This window comes from Pteropus vampyrus, unplaced genomic scaffold (genome assembly GCF_000151845.1).
Source record: "Pteropus vampyrus isolate Shadow unplaced genomic scaffold, Pvam_2.0 Scaffold33, whole genome shotgun sequence".
In the NCBI taxonomy this organism is placed as follows: Eukaryota; Metazoa; Chordata; class Mammalia; order Chiroptera; family Pteropodidae; genus Pteropus; species Pteropus vampyrus.
This window is the reverse complement of record NW_011888814.1, coordinates 7,704,120-7,721,359: the sequence shown is the minus strand read 5'-3', so window position 1 is coordinate 7,721,359 and position 17,240 is coordinate 7,704,120. Positions and strand designations below refer to the sequence as shown.

At 41.0% G+C, this 17,240-nt stretch overlaps 1 protein-coding gene across 2 annotated transcripts in view; it reads right to left on the bottom strand.

The window, feature by feature from the left end:
* SND1 (staphylococcal nuclease and tudor domain containing 1) overlaps window positions 1–17,240 on the bottom strand; it is a 417,018-nt gene that overhangs the window by 375,233 nt on the left and 24,545 nt on the right. For both annotated transcript variants that reach the window (XM_023528894.1, XM_023528893.1), the window contains exons 2-5: window positions 15,015–15,164; window positions 9,026–9,146; window positions 2,623–2,701; window positions 204–364 (exon numbers count right to left, since the gene is read on the bottom strand). In XM_023528894.1, coding sequence (XP_023384662.1) covers window positions 204–364; window positions 2,623–2,701; window positions 9,026–9,146; window positions 15,015–15,164 — 511 coding nt within the window. The remainder of the gene's footprint in view (window positions 1–203; window positions 365–2,622; window positions 2,702–9,025; window positions 9,147–15,014; window positions 15,165–17,240) is intronic.

Below are 17,240 nucleotides of genomic sequence, written 5' to 3'. Positions count from 1 at the left end.
CAAAGGACTAACCTCTGCAAAATACATCTAATGTGACCCTCGTGAACTGGACTCAAGTTCTCTTCCAAAATACCATGGCGTATAACCCTTAATAATTCCCCTCAGATACTAAATAAGTAGGTTAGGTTTTATAAACAAGAAGCTTGAGAACGAATAGGAAGAAATCACGCTGAGCCGCATCTGTCTTTGCCCACCAACCTCACCATTGACAGGCTTCTGGTGGTGTGAGTCCACAAAATGCCTTGGGTTCTCAATGGTATACTTGAGGTCCCGGATAGTTTGTGAACCATTCCCCTCACTCCACATCCCTTTCTTAGCTGCCTTCGCTTGTTCCTCACATTCAGAAAGCCGGTTCTGCTCAGGACTGGGAAGTAAAACATAAACATTTGTGGTTAGTGAGTTCACAATAGAAATATCAGGCTCTTCTCTGACTGAGTTTCTTCAGCATCTTCTCCCCTTGAAGAGACCAAAGCATGTTTCAGACCAACAGCTTCAGATCCAAGCCTATAACCAGAAAACCACCATGAGTACAACTTCCAGATTCCAAATTTGTTCTCTCAAACAACAGATTCAATCTTCACAGCATTTGATGAGACGATCCAAAGAATACACATCTCAGTACTGCCATCATCAGTGATTACGAGAGAACAAGTTGGTGGCTCAGAGGGAAGCCGCTCCAGGGAGTACAGCTTCATTTAAGTATCCCAGATTCAGGAAGTAGAATCCAGGCAGAGCTCAGCAGGACACAGTACAGGGAAAGTGACTAAGAACCACCCTTGCTCCCTGCTGTCTACAGAACAGGGCTGAGGAACGCAGAGCAAATACTGTTATCGCAGATAATGTCACCCCAAAACTACTTACACATTCAATAAAGCCAGCTAAGCAAAAGCAGTTTGAAAATGTTAGACGAAATGTTAGATGAAAGAAAATGTTTCTTTCATCAGGAAACCAAACTACATGCAAAAGCAGCCAGAAGGTCAGCAGATAAACAAACAGAACACCATAAATGGCTCTGTTCTCTCTCACACACACACCTGAGCAAATGAAGTGAACAGTGAACTGCGTGGCCGTTCCACAATCTCAACATCATCAACGGCTGTATACAGAAACTGAATCTCCCACCCTGATCAGTAGGGATGTCTAAAGCAGGGTTCCCTGCCCTACAATTTCTCAAACCAAAAGTCTTCGATACCTCTTTCCCTCCCCACCCATCCAAATAAAAGGTAATCACATCCTCAGGGATCTAAAAGTACAGCCAGAATCCAACAGGAAAATGTAGCTTAAGAGAGAGAAGCGATCATAAAAACTGAGAAAATGAGGCTTTAAGTCAAGACAACTTTGGAGAAAAAGAACTGGCAAGGGAGATTTCTTTGTTGAGATGGTAAGTACTGCTATGGGCTTTTTTTAAATTCTTCATTCTGGTTACAAACTGGACTCCTAAAAAGCGGTGCAACGGTAATCATGGCAGCAACTGTGCTTAAGATACAACTTCAGCACACTTCCAAAAACCCCACCTAACACAAATGTCTTCAACAAATTCCCACACGCTCACACCCTAGATTACAGGCTCCAGCAAATAACAATTTGAAGTAGAAAGGACCACAGAAGTATGTGGTGACTAAGAGGACCCCAAGTCTATGAAGGCAGGAAGAAGGCAAAATGTGCATTTTTGCCTTTGTTCAGTATGTTATTGGTACAGTCCATGCAAATGTTTATCGAAAGCCTTTTCTTCAGCTACAACAGTCATCTAATAAAACAAGGACTTAATGATTTAAACAGCATCTTTAGCCTCCAAATTACTGATGTAGCATATCACTTTTCGGAGACTAAAGTGTTAATTAAAGCCAGCTGCGATCTATCCTACTGAGAGCCAACACTGGTGAACTTGAACATGACACATGAACTATAAAGCTTACACACCTAACACTCATTTCTAATAAGTTCCCACTGCCATTAGCTAAACAAATACATTCTGACTTACTACTTATTAAGTACCTACAGATCCACAGACTAAAAGAGACTTAAAAGGCTTTGGACAGAGAAATTTTCCCTGACTTTAAAACAGAACCATTGAGCCCTTGTCAGTTTCACTAGATTCTAAGCAGCAGACTTTGCTTTGAATTCTATTTATTCATTCCACTTTTTCATTGCACTATTCCTTGCATATGACATACTGTATATCTATTTGTATTGGTTTATCGTCTATCTCCCCATTAAAATGTTAGCAGAAACTAAGTCTGGTCACTGCTCCAACCTGGCACATAGTAAGTGCTCAATGGATCTTTTGGGATGGAAGGATAATACTCCAGAACAGACAACCTAAGGTGTAAGACACAGCCTGTTGACTCTTAAGAATAGTGCTGCCTTGTCTCAAAGCCTATTTTTAAAGGAGTTTTATACTTATTAAATGCCACTAACAAATGCTGAGTAACCTGCTAGCTTAGAATAATCCACATCTGGGCAGCAATGTCCTAAAAGCCAGAGAGCACCAGAAGTTACCCATTTAACGCAGGGGCCAGAATGAAAATGCAGCAAAGTTAATGTAGAGGTGACCCAACCTCCCTCGAGTGACTGCCGCTCTCACAGTGGAAAAGAAGGAAGTCAGAGGGTCAGAAGACTTACTTAATAGCTCTCATGCCTTCTCTCCGGGTGGCCAAGCCCTCTGCAACCAGGGACTCTGCAATGTTTTCCCCATTGGTATCTGAGGAGGAAAAACGAAAATTAAACATAAGATTTGAATCTGCCTCCAATGCCAAAAGAGCTGAAATAGAGCCCACTTTCGCCCGAAGCTCTTCAAGGAGAACAATGATGCCAGAGAATTACCCAAGTCAGCGATGCCACGTTGGGTTTTTAGAAAACCTCTTCTTCCAAAACTTCTAGTCCCTAATACCTGAAGGTCTATAAATCTTTTTCTCACGACTGTTTCTAATTTTCTTGTGTATCACCTTGGCCAAACACAATCTCAGGAACTAGTGGAGACTGACAAGAAAGTAAGACACATGTGGCAGTCCAAGACAGTATAAAGAGCACTGACCCAAGAAGAAGCCTGGCACTGCATACAAATTCTGCCATTCTGCCATTCTCTCAGCATCTTAGTTTTCTCGTCTATAAAGTGGGAGGAGCACCTGCCTAGATACCCATCTTGTGAGAATTAAACAATAAGATCTATAAATTGTCAAGCGCATAGGAATTAAAAACATAGCACATAATCAGAGAGATAGATTTCTCTATAACATTTTACACCAGAAAATCCAATTCCTCTCAGGATGTCATATTCTCTGCTCCAACAGAACACCAAGACAAGATATACCATTTGACCAAAACTTTCTCCTGCTCACAGAGACACTGAGGACAGTGTCTAGATTGTTAATCTCTCACACAGCAGCCTTCAGAGCAGGAAAAAAAAATGAAGTTAAACATGAAACCTGACCTGATTAGGTTTTACCTGGGTACTTGAAACATTAATTGCATTTCCATGCCATTGAAGCTTTTAGGCTCTGTGTATTCTCTTAAATGTCTGCTTGTCAGTCGAAATGATAAAGGAAGACATCTATGAGAGAATCACCGCATAAAGATCTTTGATACAGCAGAGAACAAGCTCCTAGACAAACTGAAACACAGCAGTCTAGCAGAGAGGTAATGTCAGCACAGAACAAAATTCTGTAAGATTTATATTCAGTACACTATACAATAACTTCTGCAAGCAATAACAAGTAAACCCACCCACCCCCAAATCCAACCTAATGCCTTGCCATTAGCATGCCCAAATTTCTGCAGAGGCAAATTGTAAGCCTCTTTCTTACCAGAAAAAGTTAAGATGAACGATAACAATACAAAGGATGCTCAGGTTCTGAGGTCAAGTGTGGCTCACAAGAACCTTTCCACTGAAGTTACCGCTGAGGCCAGACACAGACGCACACAGCTACCTGACATCAGTAAATATTACATGGGTTCTTTCGAAACAACAGGAATCCCAAAAAATGAAGTCAGAAGGAAAGAGTCGATGATTAGGGGGAAAGTTGAGTAGTGAGAGGCCGAGAGTCACGGGCAAATGAATGAAGCCCAGGTACAAACCAGGTGAGTGGCCATAAAACCAACCTGGCAAAAGCATAGCCGACAGCTCTCACTGTCTTGGCACAGAGTGCTCTAATAATGGCTGTCAGTGGGCCCACTCCGAAAAACTGAGTTCTGATTGCTCTTTCAAAGTGAGAAAAATACCTTTTTCTAGACCAACTTCCCAAAGGAGGCAACAAAATGCAGTTGATGAATATTGAAAATGGAATTCATAGGGCAAGTATCTGATTCTTTTTACATATCGAGTTATGAATTTGACCAAGTCACAATTGGGGATGGTACTAAGAGCAGTTAGGTGACTATTTTCTCCAAAAGTCGGAAGAGTAATCACCTTTTTTTAATAAGTTGTAGGTTAACCACAATTTCTCAAATTCTACCTTTCTCCCTCATCATAAAAAGACTGAGCAGCCACAAAACAGGGTAAATATATGAATACTAACTACTTATCTAAGCGACTGTTTCCTTTCATTAGAATTGGCATTAAGAGTTGGTTAAAGTACCTGAATGAAAATATTAAACTTTAGATGTAGGTAGTTTCAATCATTCTTTCAGTACATATTTACTGATCACATATTTATTGATCAGATCCTATGTGCCAGGTTTTATTCTAAACATTAGTATGTTAATTGCTAAATTACATCCAACTTGTAATTTGGGTCAGTTTAAAAAACGAACTTCTTAAAAACAACTTTAAAGATCATTTTGTCGGATTCTCTTAATTTGACCATTTTAGTTCAAGATCAAGGTTATTTAAACAAACTCTTAGACGTGGCTCTTTATAGAGATATCTGTGCCCGCAATTATCTGCAGTCCAGTGTAGTCTCTTCAGGATAACAGAAGACTAACCAGCTGTTATTGCATCGGCATTTTTAGGTAATAAAATCCTTGAACATTTGCATTTTGAAGACAGTGTGCTTCTATTTATCCCATATTCTTTCTAACCAGTAACCACCCAACGATAATGCTTAAATGTTTTATTTCCTACTATATCACTTGAATTATGGATAAAAGGCAAATGTCTATTTCTCTTTTTGAAAAGACTCCATAAATTTCTAACTTCCCATTCAATCAAGAAGCAGAGAGCCATCTGTTTGGGAGGCTGAAAAGGGTAGTGTTTCTCCACAGGGTAAATTCTACAAGACGCCGCCAAGGCAATGCCCAGCGAGTTTTTCTAAGGCCTCTACAATTAAAATCAGAATCTTAAGGGGATGTTGCTAGCCTTGCCATTCTACCTTCTTGCTTACTTCCAGCACTGACTACCCAAGTCAAATAAATTATCTAATGCAGTTCAGTGAGAAGCTTATTTTATCAAAGAAACACAGGGAAACTTAAAAAAAAAATTATCTGCTCTCAAAATAATTCCAGATGAACAACTATTTTACGCTTTAGGTAGAACATTGTACCAAGTCTTTCAATGTCCTATTTCTGTTCAAACTCTACTCCATAATCTTACTTTCCCTCTACTTAATCAAAAAGATCAGAGCACCTAATATCTCATGAGCCAGGGGCCCAGCTAAACCAACAGCATATGTGTGCACACAAAAATATGCTTACTGAGTACACACTCTGTGCCAGAGCTAGGTGCCTTACATACACTATCTCTTTAAACTCTCTTAATAACTTACAAATGAACTAGGGCTTAGAAAGGTTAAGTTAAGGGTTAAGTAAGAGTTCATGAGGGGAGAGCCAGAAATCTAACCCAAAGGCGCACAACTCCGAAGCTTGTATTCTTTCCATTCAATCACAAAATATATAGCTTTCAAAAAACCACAGGCCAAAACCAATCTTCCTTTCCTAAAGAGTCCCCATGAGGAGAAGAAAACTCACAAAATAGATAAAGGATAAATTGTCAAGCGCATAGGAATTAAAAACATAGCACATAATCAGAGAGATAGATTTCTCTATAACATTTTACACCAGAAAATCCAATTCCTCTCAGGATGTCATATTCTCTGCTCCAACAGAACACCAAGACAAGATATACCATTTGACCAAAACTTTCTCCTGCTCACAGAGACACTGAGGACAGTGTCTAGATTGTTAATCTCTCACACAGCAGCCTTCAGAGCAGGAAAACATGAAACCTGACCTGATTAGGTTTTACCTGGGTACTTGAAACATTAATTGCATTTCCATGCCATTGAAGCTTTTAGGCTCTGTGTATTCTCTTAAATGTCTGCTTGTCAGTCGAAATGATAAAGGAAGACATCTATGAGAGAATCACCGCATAAAGATCTTTGATACAGCAGAGAACAAGCTCCTAGACAAACTGAAACACAGCAGTCTAGCAGAGAGGTAATGTCAGCACAGAACAAAATTCTGTAAGATTTATATTCAGTACACTATACAATAACTTCTGCAAGCAATAACAAGTAAACCCACCCACCCCCAAATCCAACCTAATGCCTTGCCATTAGCATGCCCAAATTTCTGCAGAGGCAAATTGTAAGCCTCTTTCTTACCAGAAAAAGTTAAGATGAATGATAACAATACAAAGGATGCTCAGGTTCTGAGGTCAAGTGTGGCTCACAAGAACCTTTCCACTGAAGTTACCGCTGAGGCCAGACACAGACGCACACAGCTACCTGACATCAGTAAATATTACATGGGTTCTTTCGAAACAACAGGAATCCCAAAAAATGAAGTCAGAAGGAAAGAGTCGATGATTAGGGGGAAAGTTGAGTAGTGAGAGGCCGAGAGTCACGGGCAAATGAATGAAGCCCAGGTACAAACCAGGTGAGTGGCCATAAAACCAACCTGGCAAAAGCATAGCCGACAGCTCTCACTGTCTTGGCACAGAGTGCTCTAATAATGGCTGTCAGTGGGCCCACTCCGAAAAACTGAGTTCTGATTGCTCTTTCAAAGTGAGAAAAATACCTTTTTCTAGACCAACTTCCCAAAGGAGGCAACAAAATGCAGTTGATGAATATTGAAAATGGAATTCATAGGGCAAGTATCTGATTCTTTTTACATATCGAGTTATGAATTTGACCAAGTCACAATTGGGGATGGTACTAAGAGCAGTTAGGTGACTATTTTCTCCAAAAGTCGGAAGAGTAATCACCTTTTTTTAATAAGTTGTAGGTTAACCACAATTTCTCAAATTCTACCTTTCTCCCTCATCATAAAAAGACTGAGCAGCCACAAAACAGGGTAAATATATGAATACTAACTACTTATCTAAGCGACTGTTTCCTTTCATTAGAATTGGCATTAAGAGTTGGTTAAAGTACCTGAATGAAAATATTAAACTTTAGATGTAGGTAGTTTCAATCATTCTTTCAGTACATATTTACTGATCACATATTTATTGATCAGATCCTATGTGCCAGGTTTTATTCTAAACATTAGTATGTTAATTGCTAAATTACATCCAACTTGTAATTTGGGTCAGTTTAAAAAACGAACTTCTTAAAAACAACTTTAAAGATCATTTTGTCGGATTCTCTTAATTTGACCATTTTAGTTCAAGATCAAGGTTATTTAAACAAACTCTTAGACGTGGCTCTTTATAGAGATATCTGTGCCCGCAATTATCTGCAGTCCAGTGTAGTCTCTTCAGGATAACAGAAGACTAACCAGCTGTTATTGCATCGGCATTTTTAGGTAATAAAATCCTTGAACATTTGCATTTTGAAGACAGTGTGCTTCTATTTATCCCATATTCTTTCTAACCAGTAACCACCCAACGATAACGCTTAAATGTTTTATTTCCTACTATATCACTTGAATTATGGATAAAAGGCAAATGTCTATTTCTCTTTTTGAAAAGACTCCATAAATTTCTAACTTCCCATTCAATCAAGAAGCAGAGAGCCATCTGTTTGGGAGGCTGAAAAGGGTAGTGTTTCTCCACAGGGTAAATTCTACAAGACGCCGCCAAGGCAATGCCCAGCGAGTTTTTCTAAGGCCTCTACAATTAAAATCAGAATCTTAAGGGGATGTTGCTAGCCTTGCCATTCTACCTTCTTGCTTACTTCCAGCACTGACTACCCAAGTCAAATAAATTATCTAATGCAGTTCAGTGAGAAGCTTATTTTATCAAAGAAACACAGAGAAACTTAAAAAAAAAATTATCTGCTCTCAAAATAATTCCAGATGAACAACTATTTTACGCTTTAGGTAGAACATTGTACCAAGTCTTTCAATGTCCTATTTCTGTTCAAACTCTACTCCATAATCTTACTTTCCCTCTACTTAATCAAAAAGATCAGAGCACCTAATATCTCATGAGCCAGGGGCCCAGCTAAACCAACAGCATATGTGTGCACACAAAAATATGCTTACTGAGTACACACTCTGTGCCAGAGCTAGGTGCCTTACATACACTATCTCTTTAAACTCTCTTAATAACTTACAAATGAACTAGGGCTTAGAAAGGTTAAGTTAAGGGTTAAGTAAGAGTTCATGAGGGGAGAGCCAGAAATCTAACCCAAAGGCGCACAACTCCAAAGCTTGTATTCTTTCCATTCAATCACAAAATATATAGCTTTCAAAAAACCACAGGCCAAAACCAATCTTCCTTTCCTAAAGAGTCCCCATGAGGAGAAGAAAACTCACAAAATAGATAAAGGAAATAGACGATGCAATCAGAAATCTACAGGAATTCAATTAGCACTATGACCTAGAAACACAGAGCCAGAGTTCCGCGGGCTAAGGGCCTATGCATGCTGTACAACACAGCTAACGGAGAATGCATGCTGTACAACACAGCTAACCCAAGGCAGGAAAGCAGGCACAGCAGCACACGAGGACTGGCATATTGGGGGTGTTCCTCAACACTGTGTGCCAGGGGCTTCAGTACCCAGGGCACTTCCAACTACATCGACAGCCGACTGCCCTAGAGCTACCGCCACCAATACGCACAGCCGACCTTCCACCAGATGAAAAGTGATCTTTGGAGGAACTTTAGACTTGAAGAGAAATGCATCCTTTCCTCCTTGCTACTCACCTTTTCCCAGGTAGATCATGCCATACTCTCGCCCCTGCGGAGTCTTATTTTCTATCGTGAAACAGACTTCCTTCCCAATCAGCTTCTTCCGAAGGAACTCTCGTGCAGGAAATGCCCAGGGCTGAAAGACAAAACAAACGTCACAAGACAACTGTCTAGCTTCCCACCATAATCAGCATTCAAGTTCATTCCTTCAATATTCTGGCCCTGCGCTGGGCCCTGAGGAGACTATAAAAATGAAATGCACACAGAACAGATCACACACTTAGGGAGCTCATAAAAAATGAGGGTCTAGCCATTAACTAGCACAGGCCCTGAAAAAAAGGCCTCACGGCTATCCAGACACTGGTAGTAGTACTTTTTCCCCCATCACTGTCTATTCAAAGTTATAGCTTACTTGATGAATAATAATTGCAATAATTTTATAGCACTTACCACGTGTCACCCACTACTCATAATGCTCTACATTTACCAACCCGCCCACTCCTGGGTGGGAAGTCCAGACTCCAGGAACTCGCCTAGCCAAAGGGAAGTCATAAACAACAACTTTGACCTCCATTTACTTGCCTCCTTCCAGTTTACAAAGTACTCTCACTGACTATTAAACCAGCCTGAAACCAGTTCAAGGCACTGTTGGAGTAAGGATACGGTTCTAGTGCTATCACTTCAGAGGGCGTTCCCTACTCAAGAGCCTTGTTTATGTCATTTCCTCCACCTTTTTGAAGAATAGCCAACAGAGTTGAGAAGGGTAAGAACTATTCTCCCCAAAATGTCTCCTCTTTTTCTACTACTCTAGTCTGAAGCTGTACCAGTGCGACCCTAGATCGGTCCCAGATCTTGGGGAAGACACTAGTAACAGACTCTGGTCAGAGATCGCTTTGACACTGACATAACGAGTGAGCCACACATTCATACAATGGGATGCAGAGTCTCCATGTGATCTCAAGATACTGTGCAAAGGAATGATTTCACCTATCCCCAGACCATCCCTTCTAGGACGGTATAGACAAAAGGAGACGTCTCCTCTGAAGCAGTCCAGTCACAGTCAGCAGCCACGGGTGCTTGAATTTATGGTCTGAATCTAGCTCAGTGCCCTAATTTCCCTTAGAACAACAGAAATGAGGAAGGAGGGGGTAAGAGTTCTAGGAGTATATGATCAGCAGGCACTCACATGCAGAAAACATGCAAAGTATAAATGGGAAGAGGGGTATACAATAGGCACGGACTATCCATTATAATCTCATGGAACTACAGAACTCGGCCTACACATGACAAAGGCAAAACGGTACATCCATGGCCTGAAAAGGAACCCCCTGCTGACCTTTTCAGCCCATGAAGATTATCCAACAAGCTTTTCAAGAAGAAAAACATCCATATGACTTCCCAGAAACCAGAAGCCAAGCGACCTGCTGGGCTAGTGTTCATAAAGCTGGTCCTGTTATATGATATCAATTGTGGATGGTTCTAGGAAGAACTTATCATGGTAAGTGCTCTCGAAGACACAAAAACAAGCTGATACTAACGCATCTAATGCTCTCTTCTCCACACACTAACAAGCAAAAGACTCAATCATCCAATGGCAACACAAAGCTTACCATATTTTTATGGCCCATTTCTACCCCTTGCCCACTCCTAGAAATGAAAACACCAAGAGTCTGATAACTCATAAGTAAGCCCAATTATCGAACAATCACAGAAACACTACTGAGTCAAGTTAACATAGGCTCCTACCATTTTTATTAACTTAGTGATCCACTTACTCTAAAAACATTCTCAACATCAGATCTAATGTCTAAGATTTATTTCAGAGTGCCATACTAATATCTAAAATTCAGTAACACTCTGCCTTCCTGACACTTGGAACGGCTCCAATGAGACAAGCACTCCTAAAGGAAGCCAAGACTTTGGTAAAAATTCATTTATCAAGGGTCAGTTCACAAGGAAATATCTAGCCCTCGTGGGAAAACCTCCAATATCTACTAACTAAGCAGAATTCCTAAAAGTTTTTAAAGCTTGCTGAAGGAGCACCCTTCCCTAAGGACCTTGCATTTTATAGCTGGTCACTGAGCTAAAAGAGAAAGTCACGCTGGAGGTCTTGAAAAAAACATATACCTAATTTTATAAGAAAAAATATCTAGCTTCTGTAATCATCCTTTCTTAAACCAGCCTTCTCAAGTTGTGTTCCACCTGGGGTTGGGCAAATTAACTGAACAAGATATTATATGACAAAAGGCAATTAGGAGACTCAGAAAAGTGACTGACCGCCTCACTCCTCATGAGGGCAACAGAGCAACAGAGCACTCGGGAGAGAATCTCTGTACAAGCGTTCACACGGGCAGCCAGCAGAAGGCTACCTGATGGTGAAGACCATCCCAACAGAGCCTCTCAAAACAATAAGAGTCAAGTATAGGAAAATCTGCTTAAAGCATTTATTTATCAGATAAGGTCAGCACAGCCTATTGGGAAAAATAACTGTGGTCTGTTCATATGATGTCCCAGAGCTCCATCTAAGAAGCAAATGGCCGTTAAGTAGTTGGGATTCAAAATTCCCTGTTCCCTTTAGAATGCCCAACAGAATGCCCAACAGCAGGCAATCTAGCAGCTTGCTCTGTGCTCCCAGACCTAAGCAAGGTTCTGATGTCTGCCATGATGAAACGAATTTTGTAATTCTAATCTTTTCTTTGGACATGACAGACCCCTGAATACTAGAACAAGATTAAATCCCCCAACAATGTAAAGCCATAAAGCTAACTACTTTTGTACATGGACCAACATTTAATATGTCCTGTCCCTCCTCCTCTTCTAATCATTCCACTGTCCCACCTGTACATGTAACTAATACCTCTCTGCACCTCAATTCTCAAAAGCTCCACTGGACAGAGGACTGTGACATTCACTTCTATATTTCTCATGAAACCAACGTAGAGCTTCACACGTAACAGGAACTCAATAAATCTGTGGGAAATAAATATATAATTCCCACGGTGACCATCAATGCAGTATCCAGGCTGCCTAGAGTAGCTAGGCAACGCTGGGGGATTAGCCTGCAACAGGGCAGTGACAGCTGGGGACATACCATGGAGCTGCTTTTATTGCCATAGGACTTAGGAGAGAGCTGAGTTTCTGTGAAAAAAGACATCAGGAGGGAAGGCAGTGAATGATATTTGGGACAGTGAAACAAAGGGAAGCAAATGAGCAATAATGTTCCTGACTCTATCTGAATGTGAAAATACCAGACAATTTGGAAAGCCAGAGAGGGCAATGTCACATTGCACAATCTACTGATCCCCTCAAAAAAGAGATGCTCAGGTTCTTTTCCTCATTATTCACTTAAGCGTGTATTCACTGCATACCTGCTTTATGTCTGGCACTGACTAGGCATGAGATGAGAGAGAAGGTCCCTCCTCTCAAAGAGTTTGCTCTTTTGTAGAGCAAGACATAGAAACATGGAATGAAATGTTATGGATGCTATGACAGCATGAAAATGGGACAATGAAAGAGGTCAGCTGACTTCTCAGCAGGAGAATCTTCAGAGCTAGGTGTTCACAGGGCACAGGTAAAGAAGGAGCTCCCGACGGAGGGAGTGGCATGAGCCAAGGCATGAGCAGGCAGGACTCAAGTGGCTCTTAGAAGACCTGAATACTTCAGCGTGGCTGAAACGTAGCATGCCAGAGGGGGTTCAGAAAGAAAAAACTAAGTCACAACACAAATGGGCTTGAATCCCCACTAAGGCATTTAGATTTGTCACAGGGGAAATGAGGAACAGCTGAAGTATCTGGGAATGACACAAGAAAGGGAATCAATAAGATTGTTTCAAAGAGATCTGGGGGCACATAAAGAAAAGATTAGAAGGGAGGAGAATGAAGGCAAAGAGATTATTTCAATATCCCAAGCACACTACCAGAGTTGAACAAAGAAAAACAGGAGTAGTAATGAAGTTTCAAGGTTGGAGAAGGGAGGTTTTAAGGAGGAAAAATCTCTAGGTCTTGATAAAGGCCTGAGTATTGAGGGGTGAGGAGGGAGAGGCTGAAACAAGAGCGCGGGAAATCGAGTTTCTGATTGGAGTTACCAGCTGGAGTCACTGCTAACTTGAGCCAGAGCAGCTTCGAGGGTCTGGTAAAAAAACCAGACCACAGCAGGGCAAGGAGGGACCGGATTGTTAAGACAGAGAAACAGTGACTGTGGCTGAGAAAGGGTGAAATCTACAGCTATCAAATACTTCATGTCACATGGACCTTTGAGTTACCAAGGGAAACTTAGTGAGACTGAGTTGCTCTGGAAGAATCAAAAAGCACTAGACTGTATAAATATCTGAAACTAAAATGAAAGCTAGGATCATATTCCATGGGATTCTTTCAGCCAGGATAGTTCTGGTAAGATTTTATTGTACTGTTACATAGAATACAGTTAAGATATTTTAGAACAAGCTCCAACTGTCCTTATGTTTCTCTGCCCTAGATTCTCATCCACAAAACAAGAAATTAAAACCCTTCTTTCCTAGAGTCTATACTGCTTCTTCCTTCTGGAGAAATGAACTTGATCGGCTCTAGCCGGCCAGGGTCAACATTCTCCTCCGCTCAGAAGCAGAAAAGCTGTTACTCAACAAACAAATGGAAGAACTATTCAGAATGTTGGTCAAGAAAACCACTTAGCACCCAAAATCTAAAAAGTGCTGAGAGAGATTTAATCTTCAGTACTTGGTCTAACAGTACTAGGAGTATTTATAAAAGCGGAAATCAACAAATAACACTAGTGATTACCACAACTAAGATTTATTAAGTACTTTATAGGCATTTGCTAAGCACTTTGCTATTTCCAATATTTGTGCTCACTGAGAGAGGACCAATGAAAAAGAACTGATTTTAATCTACTGAGTCATTTTCCCAAGAATCTAATTGCTATTGATAGCAGAATTTGGGGGGATCTTTCTCTATTGTCTATAACATTGCTTCACTATCTTAATTCAACAAAATACCCTGTATTATAGCTATCATATACTTCAAGAAAATACAGATGAAAAAAAACTAAACATTTTCCTTAAATAAAAGATCCCCACCAAGTGCTTTTTCTTCTTCATTTCTGTGTCACAGAATAGCAGAGGAAAGCTGAGGTACCACCTTGCCCAACATCATCAAATGGGGGTAAAGGACAAATAATTAGAATCCAGAAATTTCATTTTTGATGGCCAAAGCACAACTAAAGGAGAGCCAAGAGCTGGTGTTTCAAATAAGAGCCAAGATGACTGAACAATGTCAAATTAGGACTCAGCGGCTGCCTGGAGAGGCAAGACCTGAAGGCAGACCACAAAGGCTAGGTGGCCAGGCACTAGAGGCAGGGAACAGAGGGTACAGTGGAGCAAGAACTCAGAAGTCTCTCAAATCGCCATAACACAGTGGTTCTTAACTACTACTAAGCCACAAGTTATCTTAAGAAACTGATAAAAGCTCCCTCCCTTAAAAATTCATGTTTACACAAACTTTTACAAAAGAAAAAGAGTGTCTGCTTGGATAGGCAATAATTGTCTCTGGAATAAGACACAAGACAGCAATAACATCAGTAGTCCTTGGGAAGGAGAACTAGATTTTTCACTGACTATCCTTCTGAATTTTGAACGTGAGTGGAGAATTCAAACATATATTAATAAAAGCGCTCTGCCACAACCAATGCCAACATAAATGGCCAAGACTACCTACGAAATGTGCTAACCTCTTCCAAGAGACAGAAGATTGAAAATACCAGCAAACCTGAAGAGGCTCTAAGCCTAGGGAAAACGGTATGAGAAAAAGCTCCGAGCCTGGGCTCACTGCTAAGGGTGGTAAATGTACCAACTGACGGATGTCACTGTGGGTACGTCCAGAGTCATTAGTCCTGTGATACGAACACTCACAATATACAGAAAAGAAAGAGTAGATCAACTTTGTATCAGTAGAGGAGGAGTCTGGGCGGTAACCTGGGCCCACAGCCTCAGGGAGGCCTCAGAAGCACCTACCTCATCCGAGGTATCTTTGGCATCCGGCTGTGTGGCAGCCGCCCGGCGAGCAAGGTTTCCAGCTCGAATGTTGCTGAGGTTGATTTGCCTCTCGGGGGGAGGGCCCCCCCGAGGCTGCCCTCTGACGATGATGGCACATCCTGAAAGGACCTGTGTGTGGGGAGGAAAAAAAAGAAAATCATCGGTCTAGAGATAACAGCACCATAATATAGACTGTTCGATACTGCATCCCTAACATCTAAAACAGTACTGTACCTGGCACCTTGCTAAATGAACGAGATTGTCTTTAGTTTTATAAGAGAAATCCCCATGTCAAAACTTGGGTGAGAGAGACCCAGAAATAAAAGTAGGAATTAAACAAATGATAGAAAAGTCAAAAAACAGGCTGGGGTAAAGAGCACGTGAGATGTGGAGGTTAAGAACCTTTGTGATTTCATCCCAGCAAGCACCACTACCTGTGTTCTGTTCAGTTTTTCGGATGTTGATGTCTCCATCCACACATTCCATTTGAGGGCACAATGGAAGGCCCAAGAAAAGGGGAAACTGGAGGAAGAAGGCCCTACACAGCACCTGGAAGAGCAGCGCAGCCAGAGCACGTGCGCACGCTTCTGTCACAGACAGCTCTCATAGTTTAGGCGAAGAGAGGAATACAGAATCTAGAAAACCCATGTTCTAGACGATTAAAACAGAAGAATCTAAGAAGCATCTTAAGGCTCCCAAGCCTTAAGTAGCTCCTTTCATCTCTCTAATCAAAGGCACCAGGCATAGAACCCCCTTGCAACTGTGAAAAGAGCTCTGAAGCGCGCTGGTATTTAACTTTTCAATATTTGCAGGGGAGAAGAAAGGAGGATTTCAAGTGGGAGAAGAGAAGGCATAAATGATAAACATCACCCAAGCTATTCAAGTTGTCTTTGCTCAGCAAGGCACGATTTAACCAGCAGGTGAGCTCGAGCCCCGGCTTCACTAGATCTGAAAGATTCATTTCCATGCTTCAAAACAAGAAAAGCTAACAGTATCTGGAAAATTTTAGAAATTTACCTATTACTCCCTGTTACTAAATTTGAATAAATTTCTGAGGGGGAAAAAAAAGCTGCTAAAAATTTAGTAGACAGAAGGTTGGAGAGTCTTGTCAAGGTAGAGAGAGCTCCGTGGTAGAGAAGATGGTGGAGTTCTCTTCTTTGGAAAGGAAGCCAACTCAAAGGAAGGAGGGGTCTGAAGAGAAAGCATCCCTACACACGTGCTTAGCTGACAATTCTCCGTCACCTCTCCACCTAAACTAACGCTTTAAATTGAGAAATATTAAAATAAATACAAAAGTGCATTTAAACATACGTGTGCATGTTAAAGAATAACAACTGAGTAACCACTACCCAAGTTAAGAACTAGGACACTGCCAGACCCTGGATTCCCTCGGTGTCCCTCTCTACCGATGGCCACTTCCTTCTCCCGACTGCCACTGGTATCTTAACCATTATAATACCTCCCGTGCTTTTCTGTACAGTTTTGCAGGCTAGGTATACATCTCTACGGAATACGATTTCATTTTACCTATTTTTGGAGTCTATATAAACTGAGTCTACTGCATGTATCCATCATGACTTCCTTCTTTTGCTTAGTTTTTTTTGTAAAACTCATTCATGTTGATATAAAACACTAGACGCTAGTTTATTCACTTTCACAGCTGTACATATATATTCCTTTGTAGGAATACACCACAATTCATTTATCCATTCTACTACATTTTTACAGAAACTCTATCTGACAAATATACACATTCCAATTTAAAAATAGTGCTCTGATTAATGTCTCAGTGTCCCCAATACCTTTGGCACACAGACCTTGGTCTAAATGCCTCCTCCCTGGTTACACCATGACGCATATAATAAAAGACTGTCTTCTCGTTACAAGCCATGCTCTTCATTTTTATCCTTTCTGATCAAGTGTGACCAGCAATTAAAATCTACAGCTTCCATGTAAACAGCCTTTCCTGAGAACCCATGCCCTGAGCATCAACCCAGGGAACTGACATTCTAAAAAGACAGGCTCTCAAACAAAGCAAAGCCAGGAAAGAACAGGTATTCTAGGGCAGAGGATGCTTGATGTTCCTGAAATGAGATGGCCAAAGGGAAAAAAGAGCAAGCCTGGATCTAATTCATTTATAGTTAATTCTTCAGGAGTGGTGAAGCAAAAATAACATGTTGTAGAATACTTGCACTTGAAACCATT